At 39.3% G+C, this 21,433-nt stretch overlaps 2 protein-coding genes across 2 annotated transcripts; one reads left to right on the top strand and one right to left on the bottom strand.

Annotated features, from left to right (window-relative positions):
• The first annotated feature begins 14,326 nt into the window (after window positions 1-14,326).
• LOC102710831 (serine/threonine-protein kinase SAPK9) lies at window positions 14,327-16,982 on the top strand. Its single transcript, XM_006664089.3, has 9 exons — window positions 14,327-14,680; window positions 14,782-14,856; window positions 14,959-15,060; window positions 15,166-15,219; window positions 15,311-15,403; window positions 15,619-15,711; window positions 15,942-16,046; window positions 16,136-16,234; window positions 16,318-16,982. The coding sequence occupies exons 1-9, from the start codon at window positions 14,504-14,506 to the stop codon at window positions 16,606-16,608; spliced, it is 1,089 nt and encodes a 362-aa protein (XP_006664152.1). The 5' UTR covers window positions 14,327-14,503; the 3' UTR covers window positions 16,609-16,982.
• A 19-nt stretch (window positions 16,983-17,001) lies between these two features.
• On the bottom strand, window positions 17,002-21,092 carry LOC102711114 (putative disease resistance protein At5g47280). The gene is made up of 4 exons (XM_006664090.3): window positions 20,165-21,092; window positions 18,541-19,291; window positions 18,247-18,458; window positions 17,002-17,995 (listed from the first exon to the last, which is right to left on the bottom strand). Exons 1-4 carry the CDS (start codon window positions 20,931-20,933, stop codon window positions 17,163-17,165), a joined length of 2,565 nt encoding a protein of 854 aa, XP_006664153.3. The 5' UTR covers window positions 20,934-21,092; the 3' UTR covers window positions 17,002-17,162.
• Between the last annotated feature and the right edge of the window lie 341 nt (window positions 21,093-21,433).

Genomic DNA, 21,433 nt, shown 5'->3' with positions numbered 1-21,433 from the left:
TTGGACTTTTGTTCAGTTTCTACCTCATGCAGCACGCGACCAATCGATGCTTGTCGTATAAATGCAAATTGACATCAAATAATAAATGTGAAAACCAAAGACATCCTAATTCAGAACTAGCTAATGTTTTTATAAGTTAATAGCTATCATTCCAAATACCAATCTTACATTTTTTTTAATTTCACACTTTCATCATGAAAAGTTATTTTCCTATTTTTTAAGGGGGGGGGGGTGCATGGGGGACCAGAGAATTGCCAAAGTACTGTTTTCTCTATCTTCATCTGGTAAATGTTAGAGTAGTACCATGGATTAATTAGGGATATCTATCTTGATGGCATGATCCCATGACAGTGAGGGGATCCATTTTCAATACTTTCCAGCAAGTATAGCTAATGAAATAATTCAAGCATCATCTGACCCTTGTCAAATCTGAAAAGGATTTATGCCTTGACACTGAAGTTACACTAGCATATACTAGTAAGAGTAACCAAAGCTTGTAAGAATAAACAATTAGCTTTCCACGGACTTGCTCTTTTTAGGTCCGTTCGAAAATATAAACATTTTAATTTGTTTAATAGAGGCTGGGATCAACAATTCTCTTTTAGTTATTTCAACAGTTTTTTAGTTTGAATTAATTATATTATTCAAATTAGATTTCTTTTTAAACATATGATTAGCTGTGAAATAACTGAAATCGTGTGAGTTACTAGTGAGAAAGCTTATATATGAATTTCAGAAATGTTTATATTTTGCAACGAACATCGTATAGATTTTTTTCGATACTCTTTTTCACCATAGTGGAAAATGACAAGTTCTTTTTTACTTTCACCAAATTATTAAAGTGGATGGTGCAAGTCTGTGTGCAGTAGAACAACTGCTCCCAAGATTGTTCATCCTCCCAGCCAATGGCTTCCCTCCACGTGGCAGGGTTTTTTAGGAGAATAGAGATTCCATCGTCTGTGAGAGGTGTTGGAGGATTTATTATTGGCAGAAGAGGAATGGCCAAGGGATAAGGATTCCATGTATGGGGTGGGCCATGGGAGAGAGGTGAGATGAGATGAGATCTCCCTGGGATTTTGCTGCCGCCATGGCTGAGACGACACGCCAAAGCAGAGAGAGATTCCCATGGAGACAGGCAACGTCACGGCTCCCAAGCTGCAAAGATTCTTTTGAAGTGAACAGGTGCAAAAAAAAAAAAACTTTGGCATCGGATTTTCACTTGTGTATAAATCAAAATTTAAATTTTATTCTAATTCGTTGAAGCTTCAATTAGCCGCAGTTATTGACAGAACAAAATGAGCATGCAATTGGTGTGAAACAAGATTATTCCTTTTGACCTCCTTTTGTATGTACCAAGGAGGTACCTTCCAGATGCTGAAAGTATGATTCAAAAAAACAAATGTTGAAAGTTGAAACTCCACAAGCATAAAGCTGGGATTCCATGATTTGGCATCCTCCCATTTGTGCACCATTTTGTCAGAGCCATTCGCTGGCAATGAAAAGTGGAAGAGAACATTCAACAGTACCCACCACTTACTCCGAGTTCATTTTGGTTAGTTTCGGGGTAAGTTATCCAACACGTAAAATATAATAATAGATTAATATCTGATTAATTATAACAAAAAATAAAAATAGATTAATATGATTTTTAAAACAACTTTCCTATAAAAATTTCATAAAAAATACAACGTTTAGCATTCGGGAAGCGTGTGAGCGAAAACGAGGGAATTTGGGTAAGAAAGTGGCACGTGCCCAACATGGCCTTAGTCCCTAGCCACAATATCCAAATTTAGAGCCATAATATTGTTATTTTGCCCAAAATCATCTCACTTTTTTTTTCTTCATGAATCAAACACATACTTATCTTCTTTTTTACCCCTTCCATTTTAGATCATTTCTCCTTGTAGCATTTAATTTTGTTTATCATAATACTTGTAATTCTCATATTCCAGAGCATGTCTAGAGGTAACCTTCAATTGTAATCCTTTATCAACTAGGCACAATTGTTACTCGGAATTAATGCTGCTTATTTTGGAAACGACTGGAATGTAGGTAATGAGGGTAACAGTGCAATTTACTACATTTAGGGCCCACTATCATTAACTTAGATGATCTCACATATAATACTCACAAGTGTCAACATAAATAATTTGAGAACAAAGAAAGTGTTAGACCATCAAATTTTACCTTCTTTTGAGAAGGAAAACAAAAAATTTAGATTACTAATAAAAATTCATATGGGTGCCATTTGGAATAATGCATAGGAAAATTAAAGGAATTTTTTCTATCCCACAAGTTATAGAGAGAAAATAAAGACAAATTTATATCCATCCAACCTCTTTCAAAAATTCATGTGTTTTGGTAATTTCCTCCAAACCGAACAAGCCATAAGGTTGCATTCTTTTGGGTAACATAGTAGGAAAACTCACCTCGTTCCCGTAAGCACACTTTCTAATCCGTTGAATTCTTGGCTTTCGTGTTTATGCTTCCCAAACTAATTAAACAATGTTTTTTATAAAATAATTTTATATAAAATTTTATCGTATCATATTTCTAAAATAAATTTTCAACTGTGTATAGTTAATTTTATTTTTATAGCATTAAATAGATATAAAAGAACAAAAAATTATTTCATCTTTCATCGAGAAATAACACATCCTGCATATCTTTGTGCTCCCTGAACAAACATCAACCCCACCACACATGAACGCACCGATGTGTTTGGTGAGATAAATTTGATGATTTGACACTTTTTTCGTTGTCCAATTATTTATATTGACACTATGAGTATAACATGTGGGACCATCTGAGTCAATGATAATGGGCCAGGATATCAAATAATCGGATCTCAATCTTACAAGTATCAAAAGGTCAAATCCCTCGTCTGCTGAAGGCCATCTATACCATCACTGTTGACACAAAATTTCCTCGTCATCCGATTGAATTCGACAAAATTTTGAAAAGATTTTTGCAAGGACTTTTGGTCTCTTGAGGAAAAAAGAAAATTACTATGCGTATGACTCAACCATCCGACTTACGTATAACTCAATTGATCAATGGTTACAGTGCTACTCACTTGATCCCCTTTGCCTAATCAATGGTCATAGTGTTTTAGTCATACGCGGGTAGTACACTGGGTCGTAGCGAGACTAAAAAAACAAGGGGCATTTAACTTTTTGCCATCTGCTACAGTGCTCATGTTAACAATTTGCCACTCTCCGTGTCTATGACATGTGGATCCTGAACCCACCTATCATAGACACATAGATTAAGTGTCACCTCTAGGAGTGACAAATCATCAAATATAAAAAAAACAAAGGTTTGATCAAAGATGATATACTGTTTTGCAATAAAAATACTCCTTGCGTTTTTCACCCGGCATGATTGGGTCTGGATCTGTGGAGATTCCGAATGGAGAGGGGGCCCACAGGGGGTGCCTTTGGATGCAAGGATGGGATCGAGAGCGTGAATAATTGCAATGGAATCGTACGAATCGATCGATCGGATTCCCTCCTCTTCTTCCCCATTGGATTCTTTGCTGCCTGCAGTACCAATTCTCTCTCATTTTCATACCACCGCATGCGACTGCAAAGAAAAGCATCTCCAGGCATGCATGCATCGATCTCCCTCAATACCGGGTGATTATTTGGTTCTTTTTATAGACAAAAAATAATTTGTAAATAAAATTGATATTTACATACTCTTAGCGATATAAAAGCCAAAGTTAGAAAACAAATTTCAGCAAAAAAATAATAAAATCAACTTTAAATTTAAGGTTGAATGTTTAAATTTTAATAAATAAAACATAAACAGAAAGCGAAAAGATGAGGTTATATGAAACCACTAGGGAAAATCCTTCCTTATGTAATTGTGGGTTTGCGATGGATCTCAAACAGTTTAATTATTATACATTTGAAACTTTAGAAACGGAATATCGATCGAGGGATAATATTGTTATAAGTCATATGCATGTACTAATTTTAGTTTGTTTGGAGGAAATTTTCCGGTGCTTATTAGTGGACTAATGGCTATTTCTGTCGATAGAGACTAGAGAGGTTTAAAAAACAAGCATCTGATCGGATTGAAAATTGACCCATGCATATGAACATATATAAACATCACAGAACTCTCATACTGTGCTTACATTGAAAATTCGGTGACATAGATCCTACTAGGGCTGCGTTCGGGTAAACGTAGTAATTAATTAGTACATGATTAATTAATTATTAATTATTTTAAAAATATATATTATATGATTTTTTAAAACAATTTTTCTATAGAATTTTTTTACAAAAATACACCGTTTAGCAGTTCAGGAAGCTGTGTGCGGAAAACGAGAATGTTAAGTTAACTTACATGTGCGGCTGAATGCGGGCTAGATAGCCCCACAACCCCTCCCAAGCAATTTAAGTTTTCATACAAGCTGTCATTTTATTTGTTGATTATCAACAGATGATCAAATTGTAGGGGTGATTGTTTGGTTTTTTATAAAAAAAGCCAAACGATATATGCAAACAAAAAATAATTTGTGAATAAAACTTTTATATACATATTTTTAGTGGTCTAAAAGTCTAAGGCTGGAAGACAAACTTCGGTGAAAAACCTTAAAATCAATTGTTAAAAATTTAAACCTTAGCTTATAAGCATAAACATAAGCGAAAAGTTAAGGGATATATCAAACGGGAGAGAATACATCCCCTTCTCATTCCATGCATCTCCATGGTGACATGGTCCCTGAAATGGATGAATTGAGTGGATAAGTGGTAGTGTGGGTGGTGGATGCCATTGTTGGTTGATGCATGGGCCAGCACCAACACCTGCACGCTGCCACCCTTTACATGAGCCATGCCTTTCCACAGAAAGGGAGCTACAGGTAGATAGATCGATGGCTAGCGTGGGTTTCGCACTTGCACAGTGAAAACATCACCTGCTGCTTCCTCCTCATCCCCCCTGCCTGAATGCTGTTTGTTGGTGAATGGTGATGGTGTTAGTACTGGTGATAAGGGGGAGATAGAAATGTAGGAGAGATTCCCTCACTCACTTGGGGACCAAAGCACCAAGGTTAGGGTTTCGTATATATATATCAGAGAGAGAGATGGTGATGACGATAGTTGCCACTATTAAGCCTCTAGAAGCATAGGGGCTCCTTTGGAACGGAGGAAATTATTCCCAGCTAGTATTGTATACGTGCTAACTTTTCAAATGTGATCGCTAAAGTTGTCTATCTATCTAGCATTTGTTACTTTGATTGTCTAAACAAACTCTTATCAAATTAGCAACAAACCATATAGCTTTGCATAGTCAATTACACTAATTCCAAAATCACTACAATATCAAGTTCACATATTGCAATGATAATTTTAATTAAATAATTTATTTAAATTATATAATATTAGCACAACACACTTAAACTATATAAAGCTAAATTTAATAAAATCTACTTTATACAAACATGAGTTACATCCCATACAACTTCCTATCTCCTTATATTAAATGAAAAATTGTTTATGATATCAAATGAACAAAACAACTATGTAACTCTTAAATAATATGTAATTCAAAATCTAAATTTTTATGAGTTTAAAAACAAATACCATTATGTCTCCTTATATTACGTAAAAAGAAATTAAAATCAAATATGATTGTACAATACCTGGCAAATATTTATCACATGAGTTCCTTTTAGTGTTAAAATATACCACATAGTTTTTAATAAAGCAAAATTACCTGTGATGTTTTCAATTATTGTGTTTCCTATTCTTTATTATTATGAGGTGTACATACCCTTCATATTCTACAACGATGCATCATTTGACAGATCAACGATTTTATTTATTTCAGATAAAAAGATGTTGCCAATGCAATATTCCTAGAACCCTAAATAGTAATTTCTATTTATTAGATATTTATCTTTGATGTTATTGTTAGTGATTTGATCGTTTAGGCATTCAATAATATTTGTCTCTAGAGCTTTCATTGATCTAATAATGAGCGCAACTGTGATATGATGATAAACATAACTTCATTGTGTTTGCATAATTGACGGTGTTTTAATGGTGTTTTGCATCGGCATGTGCTACTACGCCAGCCATATCGTTGATGTGATTAAACTTTGATTCTATAGTTATATACTGCATATTTATAATAATTGAAAAGTTTATATATTTGTCTTAATATAAAGTCTCTAATATATTCAAAGTGTTTGTATTGTTTTTAATTAGAATGATAATTAATAACATACGTAAACTCTAAAATTGATAAATATAATTTAATTTTGAAAGTTTCTAATATATAGAAAGTTTGTGTAAGGAGACGTGGAGTCCATCCTAACCATCCAATCTTACGAAGATGATTTTAGCCATCGGATTTAAAGAATGATAAATAAGGATGAAGCATAAGTAAAACCAGTCGGTGCATTATTGTGTAGATTTCACGGTTGGAAATAATATTTGTACACTCGAGGAAAGGAAGAGTATAAGATCAATATTGCACTAGGTTATCACCGTAGGACGTCGTCCTGCGCCTATCGAGATCCTTATCGTATCTCTAGGTCAATTGTGGGTTTCATGCACATGCCACTACCAATCTAGATGGCTTCAACTTTTAGTTTGTGCTGCTGTTTTTCAGTGTGCTGGTCTGGTAAGTGCCAAGTGCGCCTCAAACGGGATGTGATGACTTTGGCTGTCTCCCTAAAGCCTGCCCATCTTAGGCCGGTTCGACGTGGGTGTAAGTTAACTTATTCTGATATAAAAAAACGTAGTAATAGATTAGTACATAATTAATTAATTATTAAAAATATAAAATAGATTAACATGATTTTTTATAACAACTTTTCTATAGTAATTTTTTTTATAAAAAATATACTGTTTAGCAGTTCGGGAAACGTATGAATCACATATCATAATGGATAATGGATGAAACTGAGTTTACGACGACTGTTTAAGGACACAAACGGATGAATCACATATCATAAGGATGAAAAGTTCGTTTTCTAAGAAATGCTGATGACTTGTTATTTTTCGCAAAAGTTATGCCATTTAGGAGCTTCAAAAGCATGCCTGGCACAATTGCCATCCACTGTAGCTAAAAGGAACATTCTTGCTACTATGAAATATAAACTTACATCAATAAACTTTTTGCAAAAAATGTCACTTTTATTACATTTTTATTACATCTAAGGTGGTGTTTAGTTTGCAAAAGATTTTTGCAAAAACATCACATCAAGTTTTCGGATACATATTTGAAGTATTAAACGTAGTATAATTACAAAACAAATGTCAGATTCCGGCTGGAAACCGCAAGACGAATTTTTTGAGCCTAATTAATCCGTCATTAGCACATGTTGGTTACTGTAGCACTTATGGCTAATCAATTTCTAATTAGGCTCAAAAGATTTGTCTCAAAATTTCTTCCGTAACTGTGTAATTAGTTTTTTTTATCTATATTTAATGTTTTATTTAGGTATCCAAAGATTTGATGTGATGTTTTTGAAAAAAAAATTTATGAACTAAACAACGCCTAAGCATTGGAGTACTAAACACTGCTCAGTTAATGCCAATGACTAGGGTCCAATGGGGAAGCATTCAAAGTCCAAGTAGCACATTAGTTGGTTGGCCAGTTGCCCCTGCCAGGGTTCCAAGAGCCATTCTTTTGACTTGGCTGCAAACCTTCACATGAAAAACATCAGCAGAAAAGGAGAAGACTAGAAAAAACAACCCAAGACCAATATAATTTCAAAGGGCAGAAGAATCTCTGTGAGATCCCCCAGAGATTACTCCAAAGACTTGCACAACTTGTCTTCTTTCTCATCTTTCCCCCCTCTCTCTCTCTATACATGTCTACATTACATTATGCAAGAGATTAGTATCTTATCTTATCATGTTAACCCTTGATGAATTAATAATGGAGGAGGGGGTGGGTGATGTGAGATCAAATCCTAATCCCTTCCTTTTGGTTAGGCTATGAGAGCTTGGAGATGCCAACCATATTCATCAGATATTCCCCTTTTTTGTGTGAAGGTTTGGGCAGGCAGGCAGGCACCTTCTTCTCAAGATTCTCACAAGATTGTGACAGGGCACCAGCTGACTCAGCAGTCATTACTAATCAAGTGAGAGGGGTTATGCTTAAGTCCACCTCATCTCCTTTCTTCTTAATTGGCATGGAGAGTCTTAAAGAAAACAGTACTCCCTCCGTTTTATAATGTAAGATGTTTGACTTTTTTACCTGCAATGTTTGATCATTTATCTTATTCAAAAAATTATGAAATATCATTTATTTTGCTTGTGACTTACTTTATTATCAAAAGAACTTTAAGCACGGTTTATCATTTTTTATATTTGTACTAAATTTTTGAATAAGACGAATGGTCAAACATTACAACCAAACAAATCAAACATCTTGCATTATGAAATGGAGATAGTACCAAACAAAATGCCAACTAACTGCAGAAGTCTGTAGCAGTTGCACTTGCATGCTTGACCGAATTTCGATCCTCTCCTGAAACTTTATGAGCTGAGACTTCAGATTACGATTTCTATACGTAAAACTCGCCTAGATTTTTGTAAAGTTCCAGGTCAGTACGCCCACTGTTTCCGCGGAATTTTCCATATGAATTTGGTGAAATTCACTGGTCATATGTTGCAGTGATGTTCTGAAGAAGGGGGAAAAACAAGAGGGCAGTTGGAGTACACTAACAAAAATGTTATATAAAACATAGGTCCCGTTTGGCAACCGGATAAGATATTTTATCTCTCTCGTTTTTCACGCGCACGCTTCCCGAACTGCTAAACAATATATTTTTTTAAAAATTTTCTATAGAAAAGTTGCTTCAAAAAAATCATATTAGTCTATTTCATATTTTTTATAATTAATAATTAATTAATCATGTACTTATCAATTACTACGTTTTTCGCGCCGAATAAATTACCTTATTTCTCTCTCTATAGAACCCGGCCATAGTGTACTATCGAGCCAAAAAAAATTGCAACTACTTCTTGACCTGATATTGAAGATACTACTTTGATCAATGATATTTATAAGAATGGTATTAAGTAAAAAGAGTTAGCTCGATGATAAATCTAGTAACACTGATGTTTCTGATTTTTTTTTGTTATTAATGCTCAAAGTTTAGAATATTTGGCTTAGCACTACTCCCTCTATCTCTCAAGAACCAATTTTTAGGGATAAACTTATACCGCATCTTTTCTGCTTTTGCTTATATAAAACCAAAATCTAAATTTGTAATCTTAAAATTTGAAGTTAATTTTATAGTTTTTTATCGTAATTTATTTTTAGTCTATGATTTTAGATTACTGAGAATATATATATATAAATTTTATTCACCGATTATTTTTCGCTAGTAAATATTTTATTTAGTTTTTTTCTTATAAAAGCGAAAAGATGACCCTTCTCGACAGATACTCAGCTAAAATTAATCATTTTAAGACAGGGAAAGCGTTCTAAAAGCAGTGATATTTTGGGACGAAAGTGCAGTAGCGAAACAAGATTCCCTGTGACTAAGGCCTTGTTTACATCCCAAAATTTTTTTAAAAAATATCACATTAAATTTTTAAACACCTAAATAAAGCATTAAATATAGATGAACTAAAAACCAATTGCACAGTTATGAAAGAAATCTTGAAACGAATCTTTCAAGCCTAATTAATCTATGATTAGCCATAAGTGATACAGTAAACAACATGGGCTAATGACGGATTAATTAGGCTCAAAAGATTCGTCTCGCGGTTTCTAGGCTAGCCGTGAAATTCGTTTTTTCATTCGTATCCAAAAAAACTCTTCCGACATTCGGTCAAACATTTGATTTGACACTTCTCTCAAAAAATTTCTCAATCTAAACACCACCTAAATCATGTGCAGTTTTCTATTTTCCCCCTGAAAAAATTGAAAGAGGAAGAGAAAAAGATTCCTCTTCGCGCGTGTGTGTGTGTGGGGAATGAAAAGAGAGAAGGGAATCTCGCACAGCAGCACGCAGCGTTTGTCGGCCTCAACCTGGCAGCCGCTGACGTGTCAGGCTGTCAGTGACACAGGGTCGCATCGATTCGCCGCGTAGCGGGCCCCACCACTTTGGCGAGGGAGGGGAATGTGTACACGTCAGCGTCTGGGTTAAGGTGGTGTTTATGCCTTGTTTAATTCCTAAATTTTTTTTCCAAAAACATCCCATCGAATTTTTGAACATCTAAATAAAACATTAAACATAGATGAACCAAAAAACTGATTGCACAGTCATGAAAGAAATCTTGTGACGAATCTTTTGAGTCTAATTAGCCCATGATTAGCCATAAGTGCTACAGTAACCAACATATGCTAATGATAGATTAATTACGCTCAAAAGATTCGTCTCGCGGTTTCTAGGCTAGCCGTGAAATTCGTTTTTTCATTTATGTCCGAAAACCCCTTCCGACATCCGGTTAAACATTGGACGTGACACTTCTCCCAAAAATTTTCTCAATCTAAACATCACCTTAGATTGAGAAAATTTTTGAGAGAAGTGTTACGTCAAATGTTTGACTGGATGTCGGAAGGGGTTTTCGGACACGAATGAAAAAACGAATTTCACGGCTAGCCTAGAAACCGCGAGACGAATATTTTTAGCCTAATTAATCCGTCATTAGCACATGTTGGTTACTGTAGTACTTATGGCTAATCATAGACTAATTAGGCTAAAAAGATTTGTCTCAAGATTTCTTTCATAAATATGCAATTAGTTTTTTGGTTCATCTATATTTAATGCTTTATTTAGGTGTTCAAAATTTCGATGTGATGTTTTTGAAAAAAATTTTGGGAACCAAACAAGGCCTAATTTACCCTGAAATTTTCTGCAAAAGGTGAGGGTGAGGGTGAAGGGTGAAGGTGAAGGGGTGGTTGTCTGGTTCTCTACTGCTGTCTGCAGTGGGCTTGAGAAACTGAAATTTTAGCTGAAACCCTGGCTAGGAATTCATCCATGTTTGATTTCTTGTCAAATGTTTTGCCTAAAAATTTAAGTCCTCTTTAATGTGTACTCCCTGTGTACCGGAAATACTTTTCTAGTCCCCCTTGTTGGTTCCATAAATACTTTACTTTTTAAGCAATTGTGGAAGGCATATGACTTGAGATTTGAAACGGTAGAGAACAATTGCATTGAAGTTTGAAAAAAACGAAGGATATTTTAGATTTTGTGGATTTTCTTTGGAATATGTAAAGTACACTAAAATATATAGGAAAGTTGAAGGATTTTAAGAATAGAAAATTTTCGAAGGCCTTTGAAATAAAGGATTGGATTCTATACCTTATAAACTTCATACAGAGTGAGCAATACTACAGTAGATATTTCGGAGAAAAGTTAGCAAAAGCTATAAAAACTTAAAAATTGCTTTAAGCCTCTCTCTCTTGTATCTGACACGGTGCTTTTTCTATGGTCTATTCTAAAGGTTATTCTCATATTTTTCTCGTATTTTACAATTATTTTTTTTTATAAAAATCCTATGTTTTATCCTATTCCTCCTTTTCACCCCTCCAAATCATGTGCCTCTTTGTAGACAAAAATGGGGATACATTCTTTGAGACCTAGAAACAGGATTTCTAACTGAAACTTGACTAATATATATATATATATATATATATATATATATATGTATTATCACATAATTAAAATGGCCAACCACAAGGAGGACAAAAAAGAGGAAAAAAAGGGAGATAAAATTCCTTCTTTTCTGATATGGTGACTTTATTATCACAATCTTGTTTGTGTGGGTGCAGAGAATATTCTGGCCACCATTGCTGATGGTGGCGCACACAGTTGTGCAATGGAAATGGACCATATGTTGATATATACTTTACCTGCCTTTATTCTTCTTCCTTTTTTTTTATCATCGTTTGTATCAGGAGTATTTCTTTTTCTTTACATGGATCTCGACTTTATGTGCACTGTTCTGTTGCTGTGTGCTGCTTGGCTTTTCAGGATCAGAGAATTCAGAATTCAGAATGCAGTTCGCTGTTCTATCTGAATTATTGACAAGAATCTCTTGCCTTAGCCCCTGTTTAGATGGCAAAATTTTTTAGAGGAGAGGTCACGTCAATACGTACGGTCATATATGTTTGAAGTTTAAATGTAGTCTAATTACAAAACAAGTTTTAGATTCCGTTTGAAAACCGTGGGACGAATTTTTAAGTCTAATTAATCTGTCATGGAGCATATGTTGGTTACTGTAGCATTTATGGCTAATCATATACTAATTAGGCTCAAAAGTTTCGTCTTACGATTTTCCCCATAACTGTGTAATTAGTTTTAATATTTATACATATTTAATGCTTTATTTAGGTGTTTAAAGATTCGATGTGATGTTTTTGGGAAAAATATTTAGAAATTATAAATGGCCTTACCTAAGAAGAACACATCCGGAGCTTCTTCAGAACACATGAATTTTATAGGATTTGTATAGAAAACAGTCCAGTTGCTCCAAATTGAATATGCCCTTAGAATTGCTAAGAAGTAATGCATGCAGAAGCTTTTTTTTTACTTTTTCCCTTGAAAAATATCACATGCTTAGCTCGCTGAGAAACTCTGAATTACAAATAAATTAGCTGTTTGTTGCAAGCTGCAAATTGTCTCTTGTGGAAGGAAGAATGAAGAATCTCTGCAAGTTTCATCCCTGCTTAGTTTTCAGAGGAAAATGACACGAGGATATATGCATCAGGAAAAGATGGAGATGATCTGATCCTTGTGAGATACTGAGATCTCCAATTCTCCATAGGATGGATAGCACTCACTGCTGCACCACCCATCCTTACCTGCATTCGATTTACCAATATTCCTGATATAAAATCCCCTTATGGTGTTCACAGTAAAGAAAAGAAAAACATTGCATTTTTTAAAAAAGAATAGTCAATAATTTATAAGCACCATCGAGCAGGTCGTCACCAAAATTCCTAATTTTACAGAGCTTGGCTATGTACTAAATTAGAGAGAAACAAAAACAAAATAATAATGGTCGAACAGAGCTTAGCTTATTTGATTAGAGTCATTCCTTATAGTGGAACCTGTCGACCTAGATTTAAGTCCTCTCACGAGGATACTCGCAAATACTGAGTTTACCGGTGCATTAGAACCGATGTATTAGAGGTCGTTGATGTGTATCAAATAAATTGTTTGGGGTGATTCAAATCCCAATGGTCACATGCTTATCCGGTTGAAAATAAAAATATGGGTTTAAGAATGGTCTAAAGTGAAATTTGGATAATAAAATATATCTCAACATATAATTCACTCATATTCTTTTAGCGATAAGCGATCATTTCATCAACAAACATACGTTAATAGCGACTTCGTCAATAGTCTCTAGAGGTGGTTATAGAGATAGATAGGGTGTTCGTAGCATCGTAGGTTTATAAGAGTGAAATTTCGTATGTTATTAGCGCCTACATTTATACCGTGTTTCGAGAACAAACTATTACCGGCCACAACTATCTTACATGGTCCAGCCAGTCAAACATGTTTTTTTCTTTTTTTCTTTTTGGAAAGAACCGAAACGGTAGTTTCTGGGCTTCACATTAGGCCCATAATACGATAACGTCCATTGGGCTTATTAGTTCCTTGAGACACCTGCCTAGCTAAAAGAGTGGTCGCCAGCCCACTTGTAAAAGGCCGTCTTCTTCAGGGACGAAGGATAAAAAGACGAAAGAGCATCGACGGAATTAACTATTATAAAAATTAAAAATCTATTTAAAAATATAATTTAATTAACTTCGCCGTAGAATTTTTTTTAAAAAAAACATCTATTGGTAGTTTGAAAACATGCGATAAAAAAGGGAGAAAAACCGACAAAAATCAACAACTGTTTGTATTGGCCGACGATGTGACCGCGTAGCCGCCAAGCCAATCGCAGCCGTCCGATGAGACCAGCACCGCCTAATCCAAAAGTCAACCCTTCTCCACCGTCCGATTCCCATCCGACGCTTCCTGATCCGGGAGGGCATGATCGTAATTACTCCCACTCCCCCTGCGCTGTTTGGGCCCCACCGCCAGATATTTCCGCGCCCTTTTCCCACCCACCTGTCACGTGAACGCGGGTAGACTGGTGACGTGAGCTTGGGACACGTGTGCGGGTAATGTCCTTTTCTTTTCACACTTATCTTTCATTTTATCTTATATTTATAAACTAAAATTTAATTTTTTAATTATAAATTTAAAATATTCTTTTTTATGTTTTTTGTATTTTCTTTATTTTACTGTTGATTTTTTAGCGTGTATAAAATTTATTTTCTGTTAAAAATATACGGTTTGGTTTTTTTTTCTGAGAAATAGTCCTCTCCCACTGTCTGTCTCGCCGTCTCGCGGCAATAAGAAAAGCGCGGGAGAAAGAAAAAAAAAAAAGAAAAACGAGCTGGTTGGCTTCTCTTCTCCGGCGCGGCTGCGGGGGAGGAGGAGGAGGCGTGTGCGAGTTGGATCGAGGGGAGGCGGGGAGCGTGGGATTGCGTGTTCGGTTGGTCGGCGGCGGCGGAGGCGGAGATGGAGAGGGGGGCGGCGGCGGGGCCGCTGGGGATGGAGATGCCGATAATGCACGACGGCGACCGGTACGAGCTGGTGAAGGACATCGGGTCGGGGAACTTCGGCGTCGCCCGCCTCATGCGCAACCGCGCCTCCGGCGAGCTCGTCGCCGTCAAGTACATCGACCGCGGCGAGAAGGTGAGGACACCCCCGCGCCTCTCTCTCTCTCTCTCTCTCAAGAACTGGGAGGGTTGGTTTGATCCATCGGCGTGCGCCGGTCGGGACTCGATTGTTTGCAGATCGACGAGAACGTGCAGAGGGAGATCATCAACCACAGGTCGCTGCGCCACCCCAACATCATCCGATTCAAGGAGGTGATCGCGTCACAGTTCACACACGATTCTACTCTCTTTCTTCCCGAGATCATGTCGTGCTGAATAATTGTGATGAAGCTGCACTTATTTTTCTTTTTTCAGGTTATTCTGACGCCGACGCATCTCGCAATCGTCATGGAGTACGCCTCCGGCGGGGAGCTCTTCGAGCGCATCTGCAGCGCCGGCCGCTTCAGCGAGGACGAGGTCGATCTCACTGTCCATTTCTCTCAACCGATAATTGTATTGTATTTGTATGATGCTACTGTTGTATTGGCCTGGATTACTCTGAATTTTGTTGTGTGTGTTCAGGCTCGTTTCTTTTTCCAGCAGCTGATATCTGGAGTTAGCTACTGCCATTCCATGGTATATCATTTTGATTCCCAGTTCTGAGTTGTTCGCTGCACAGAGCTAATCAGCTAAAGTAATTCTTTTTTATGTGATTTGTATTGTCAAGCAAGTGTGCCATCGTGACTTAAAGCTCGAGAACACACTGCTAGATGGAAGTACTACTCCTCGTCTGAAGATTTGCGACTTTGGTTACTCAAAGGTACCAATGTTTTCTATTTTGTTTTGCTGTGATTTTGGTCTGGATTACTATGGCTGTTCGATGGTTTGGAGGCTGATGATATCTAGAAGGCAGCTAGGCAACACAATGAGGCTTAAATTACTGCTTGTAGTTGTGGAAAAAGGGGAACTTTCTCTGGAAATTGCTCGATGTGATTGAAGCCTGAATAATGGACCTGTTGTTTTCTGATTTTGCAGTCATCAGTTCTTCATTCACAACCAAAATCAACAGTTGGAACTCCAGCATACATTGCTCCTGAAGTTTTGCTGAAGAAAGAATATGATGGAAAGGTATTATCTATCTCCTTTGTGCTTTAAGTTGCCCTCCTGCATGCAAAGATACATTGCTATTAACAACTGCCCAACTTCTATGCCTTTTGCTCGACAATAGAACCTGCCATTGTGTTGTAAAGGTGTTGTCCATGTTTCAATGGCATGAGTAGCGTATCATTTTCTGAAGCAACCCTATTATACAATGCGTTTAATTAACTCAATGCCTAATAATTTGTCCTTGAATGGAGATTGCTGATGTGTGGTCATGTGGTGTGACACTCTACGTGATGTTGGTTGGTGCATACCCTTTCGAGGATCCTGAAGATCCTAAGAATTTCAGAAAGACAATTCAGGTATCCTTGCCAACCATTCATTCAGCTTTGTAGCACCACAAGTTACAGTTATGTTCAAAGTCATATAAATACTGGGCCTTAATTTGCAGAAAATATTGGGTGTTCAGTACTCAATTCCGGACTATGTCCACATATCTCCGGAGTGTCGCGATCTCATTACAAGGATTTTTGTCGGCAACCCATCTAGTGTGAGTAACAATTTTATTCCTGTCACACAGCGTCCATTATTCAGCTGTGATGTGAGAACACGTGCTATTGTTTGCTCCTGCAGAGGATCACCATGACTGAGATAAAGAACCACCCATGGTTCATGAAGAACATACCAGCTGACCTCATGGATGATGGCATGGTGAGCAATCAGTATGAAGAGCCTGACCAGCCGATGCAGAATATGAACGAGATCATGCATATACTGGCAGAAGCAACAATACCAGCAGCTGGCACCCGTGGAATCAACCAGTTTTTGACTGACAGCCTTGACCTTGACGACGACATGGAGGATATGGACTCAGACCTTGACCTTGACATAGAGAGCAGTGGAGAGATTGTATATGCCATGTAATCATCTGAACATTTGCAATGAAATTGCAGTCTGAATCAGCTTGTTTCAGAGCAAGTAGAGCTCCAGAAGATATCTCTGTTCAGGCTATAGAGAAGCAGACCTCTGCTGCCATTACTGTTCAAGTCTGAATATCTGATGAGACATATTGTAGCTGCGTTGTTGTTGCTGCAGATTGTGTAGTATGTATGTTGTGCAACAATTTTAGCACCAGATGAAACCGTGCAAGATTGTTTCTAGGCAACACTGAGAAATGAGAAGCACTGTATGGAACCTTTTTCTGTATTGTATTAAACAGGAAGACAGAAAATATGTATTGGTTATTGTATTGTATGTGCATGTAAATATACTTTGTGCCAACAAGAAAATCTATATTACTGTATTTGTATGATTCTATTTCGTCAACAAGCTTTGGTAGTTGCTGGAGAGTCAGTTGCATGAACACTGAACATGTCAAAATTGCACAGTGGATTGTTCCTCTATCCTGTATTAGACAGGGGGAAAAATATACACATCATCTGTACAAGGTGAGTTTGGAGCCAGAAGCATCCAGGACATCAGTCTACAAGCCAGTCCAGGTTATAACACTCCTCTGCTACTTGTACCCGGAGGTCTGGGATGACCTGCTCAGCTTCCCTCCACAGCAATGCCGTCTCCTCGTCGCACACGACGTGCCCAAGGGACTTGAGTGACGAGGATGACCTTGGAAGGCTCCTCAGGCGCGAGCATTCTCGCATGTCGATCTTCTCCAGGCTTGTCAGGTGACCAAGCTCTTCTGGGAGGTCTGTCAGGTTCACGCACTGCGAGATGTCGAGGTATTTCAGTCTCTTCAGGCTGCATACCGAAGGCGGGAGCCTCCACAGAGCCGGGCAGGCATACACCCTCAGGATGCTCAAGCAATGCAGCTTTCCCAGCTCATGTGGAAGCTCTGTGAGGTCATGGCAGTTTGAGATGGAGATGCTCTCTAGTGAAGTGATTTCACATACACTAGATGGTAGCTCCTTCAGATCTACGCAGTGGTCAATGGTGAGGTTGGATAGGCGCGGGAACGTCATCGAGAGATCCATCTTTGATCCTCTTAGACTGTTGGTCAGCTCACAAAGAACAAGGGAGATCTTGCGCAGGTTCTTCAGTGGGATCGTGGTTTTCGGTAGCGGTGGGAGGGTAATCTTCTCAAGCCAGAGGCTCCTCAGGTCATTGAGAGTGGTGAAGGCTGATAGGTTATCAAGGGTTGCGCTGACGGTGCCGTAGTTGATCAGCACCAGGGCTTTCAAGTTCTGCATGGTTGCAATGAACGGTGGGAGGTAGTATACAGTTGAGGCGAAGTTGAGGATAAGCACTTCAGCTTTGGGGAAGCTCATCTGGAACCAGTCAGATTCTTTCATCTCACCTGAAGATTGAAACATGCTGGTCAGGTCATTTTGTCCAAAGGAGAAAAAATCCAAATAATAGCAACTAAAAACACTATAGAATTTTATATAAGGGGAATATTTCACAGGATCATGTAGTACTGATCTAAAATGGAACCTTATGAATTATGTTGAAGGATTAAGCATCAGTTTAACAAATTTGCGGGCCAGTTTTTATGATAAAAAGAAATTAAGAAAAGTTAAGAAGTATAACTAATGGCCAATGAATCACCTGTATGGATGGAAACTATCTGAGCTTCGAACGGAATGCCCTTATTCCTCTGCCAATCCTTCGGTAGTGATTCTTCTCTTCTCGGCATCACCAGCTGCCTCCGGTTGTTCAGAGCATCACGGCCACTCATGTGAAGCGCTAGATCCCTCAAGACATCATGTTGTGTAACCGAGAAGTCATGGTAACTGCTGTACAAATCGCCAGCTTTGTTCCTGCATAGAGTAACCAAATGTCAAATCTGTCCTTTTGTAATTATTAAATGCATTAAAAGGAAATAGAGCAGCTGATACATACTGTGCATCATTAACTAGGGTAAGAAGATTCTTGTTTGATAGCTCAACCAAGATGGCGAAGGCGTCTGGCTCATCAAGATCATGAATCTCCATCCATATATTGATCAACACATCTAGTGGGATCTTCTTATCCTCTGGAAAGCAACCCAGATCAAGGAAACATTCCCTAACCTTTTCTGACAAGCACTCGATGCTTGCAGCCATTCTCTCCATGAGTTTGGTCTCATGACAGTCGGATATAGCCTCTCCTCGCGACAACCGGTTCTTTGCACTCAACCATATCTTAGGAGGCTGATCTCGTAATGATGCACCGATAACCTTCAGGGCTAGAGGAAGGCCTCTGCACTCTGCAGCAACCTGCCTAACCAATTTCTTGTCAGCAGTCTGAGGGACGGTCTCCTGATCGAAGGCAGCACGGCAGAAGACAGAAAAAGCAGCCTCCTCATCAAGCAACTCCATATCATAAGTCCGGGTGACCAACGAGGGGAACTTGAACCTTGATACAACAAGAGTCTTGCACCCAGGGAACTTGAAGATGAGCTCCTCCAGCTGTGAGAGAGACCAGACATCATCAAGGATAACAAGGACAGGTCCTCTGTCCCTTGGACCTAACTTGAGTTGCCATTCCGGGATCTGGTTGTACGCGCCAAGCACAAGGTTTCCGCTTATCTGCTCCCAGAGCTTCATCTTGATAGTGTCCAAATTTGCAGACTGCGAGACAGTCTCAAAGAAGACCCTATCGTTGAAGTAGCCTAAATAAACGAAAAAAAAAGAAGTCAGCACCATGAAAAACAAGGCAGCATGCAAAATTTTTCAGAGAAATTAGGAAAGAATCAAATACAAATACAACTGTCCTGTAACCAGATCTTGATGATAAACAAAGATCCAATGGTTGGTCAGATCAATTAGAGGAGATAAGCTCTCCAATGTTATCTTGATTAAAAGTGGCAGTATGAATCCAAGTTGCAACTTGAGCTGTATGAGTGCTCTGCCACCATACTACTTCTAATTCCCTTGCTAGGAAAGATAATCATATCGGGTTTGTATTAAAGCATGCTAATTAAGCATATAGTTTTGATCAGAATCTATGCGAGAACACACCAGTACTCACCTGGTAGGGTTTACCATGCCATGAATTCAAGGCAAAAGTGCCATGGCCATGAACAGAAATTAAGTTACTCAATTTGGACAACTTTTTTTTCTTTCACAGTATCTGATAAAGTTAGGCCGTGTGGAGTAATTAGTATGTTCCATCAAAAATCTAATCTCATTAGGAGGGTACACCCTTGCACTAAGCTGGTCAAAGCGCCAATTTTGACCGAGCAAAGAGGTGAAGAACAAGACGGAAGTATCAACCTCAGCTTTACCTAATTGCACGAAAGCACACCAATCAACCACCACCAAAGGTGCTCCGATTTTGCATGTTTTTACGCCAAGCCGCCACAATAATTGAATTTGAAGGAAAAATATGGAATTTTTTCACACCAAGAATCGAATAATTTTGCGGAAAGATGCAAACTTTAATTTTTTTTTTTGTGTGTGTGTTTGGAGAAGAGATCTTGGAAAGAATCGTGAGAGACAAGATGGTTAGGATTTGGTGATTTTGATCCATGGTGTTTGCTTACCTCGGACTTTGTGATCCTTGAAGATCTCCATGGCGAGCGTCGTCTTGCCGCTGCCGCCCATGCCGCAGATTCCGACGGCCTCCCACCCGCCGCCGCCGCTCATCACCATCTCCTTCACCTTCTCTTTCCCCACCCTGACGCCGCTGCCGACCACGCCGTCGTCCTCTTCCACCTCCATCTCCATTGGCATGCCCTTGGGCGGTGGAGCTTCCAGCCCCATCGCCATGGCTTTGGAGGGAAGGGTGTCCATGGGCATCATCGCCATGGCCTTGGGCGGTGGCGGCGGCGGCGGCGGCGCGCAGGGGAGGGACATGGCGGGCGGCAGGTGCGCCTGCGCCTGCGCCGCCGCGACCTCCTCGACGCGGCGCTCGAGGCGGCCGATGCGCGCGTCGGCCTCGTCACGGAGGCGGCGCACCCCGTCGAGCACGTGCGCGGGCGCGTGGCGCGACAGCCACCGCGCGATGGCGCGGTCGGCCGCCTCCATCCGCCGCGCCAGCTGCGCGGTGCGGTACACGTTCCACCGCGGCGCGGCGGCGGCCCGCCGCGCCAGGTCCAGCGCCTCCCTCAGCTGCGCCGCGAGCTCCGCCAGCTCCCCGGCGCTCCGGTGCCCGCCCCCACCATGGTGGTGCTGGTGCTGTACCAGCGGCAGCAGCGGCTCCACGTTCCGGCGCAGCCGCTCGGCCGTGGACCTGCAGAAGAAGGTGCCCCTCACCGCCCGCAGCAGCTCCTTCACCGCCTCGCTCGCAAGCTCCTCGAACAGCTTCTCCATAGCCACACCACACCACTTCTTGGATCCTGGACTGTCTTGTAGCACTCCTCCTCTTCTGTAATCCCGCTTCTCGCTATCCGTCTTGGTGTTCTTGGTTTGGGGGCTCAGCCTGGCAAGTGGATGGTCGCCATCGCCATGGAGGAAGTGGAAGAGGAGGAGGAGGAGTAGCAGAGTGGGAAGAAGAAGAGATATAGGAGGGGAGGGAGAGGGTGGAGAGTCAACCGCCGCGGGGAGGGGTCGCCGGTTACTCACTGTCACTGACACCGCCAGTTACCGTGTGGGGCCCACCGCTCAGTCTACATCCGTAGTCCATCGTTTAAAAAGACTTTATTTTTAAAACCCCAATACATTTGTTTTCTATTTTTTATTAAACTATAATGTAATAAATTGCTAAAAACAGAGTTCATTAGAGATGAAAGAAAAGGCTAAAAATGAAGCCTTTTCAGGCCCGTTTGTTTCCACACAACTTTATTTAGTCTCTGTCACATCGAATATTTAAA

Source organism: Oryza brachyantha, chromosome 12 (assembly GCF_000231095.2).
Source record: "Oryza brachyantha chromosome 12, ObraRS2, whole genome shotgun sequence".
Lineage (NCBI taxonomy): Eukaryota > Viridiplantae > Streptophyta > Magnoliopsida > Poales > Poaceae > Oryza > Oryza brachyantha.
Note: the sequence above shows the minus strand (reverse complement) of the source record. Positions and strands in the feature narration are given on the sequence as shown.

What these genes read in the sequence shown, in the direction of transcription:
- LOC102710831 (XM_006664089.3), top strand. Translation starts at nt 14,504, where the DNA reads ATGGAGAGGGGGGCGGCGGCGGGGCCGCTGGGGATGGAGATGCCGATA. An exon ending in AGAAAGAATATGATGGAAAG is followed by an intron (nt 15,712 to 15,941) that starts GTATTATCTATC and finishes CCTTGAATGGAG; the next exon opens with ATTGCTGATGTGTGGTCATG. An exon ending in ATTTCAGAAAGACAATTCAG is followed by an intron (nt 16,047 to 16,135) that starts GTATCCTTGCCA and finishes CTTAATTTGCAG; the next exon opens with AAAATATTGGGTGTTCAGTA.
- LOC102711114 (XM_006664090.3), bottom strand. Translation starts at nt 20,933, where the DNA reads ATGGAGAAGCTGTTCGAGGAGCTTGCGAGCGAGGCGGTGAAGGAGCTG. An exon ending in CAAGGATCACAAAGTCCGAG is followed by an intron (nt 19,292 to 20,164) that starts GTAAGCAAACAC and finishes TCGTTTATTTAG; the next exon opens with GCTACTTCAACGATAGGGTC. An exon ending in ACCCTAGTTAATGATGCACA is followed by an intron (nt 18,459 to 18,540) that starts GTATGTATCAGC and finishes TACTCTATGCAG; the next exon opens with GAACAAAGCTGGCGATTTGT.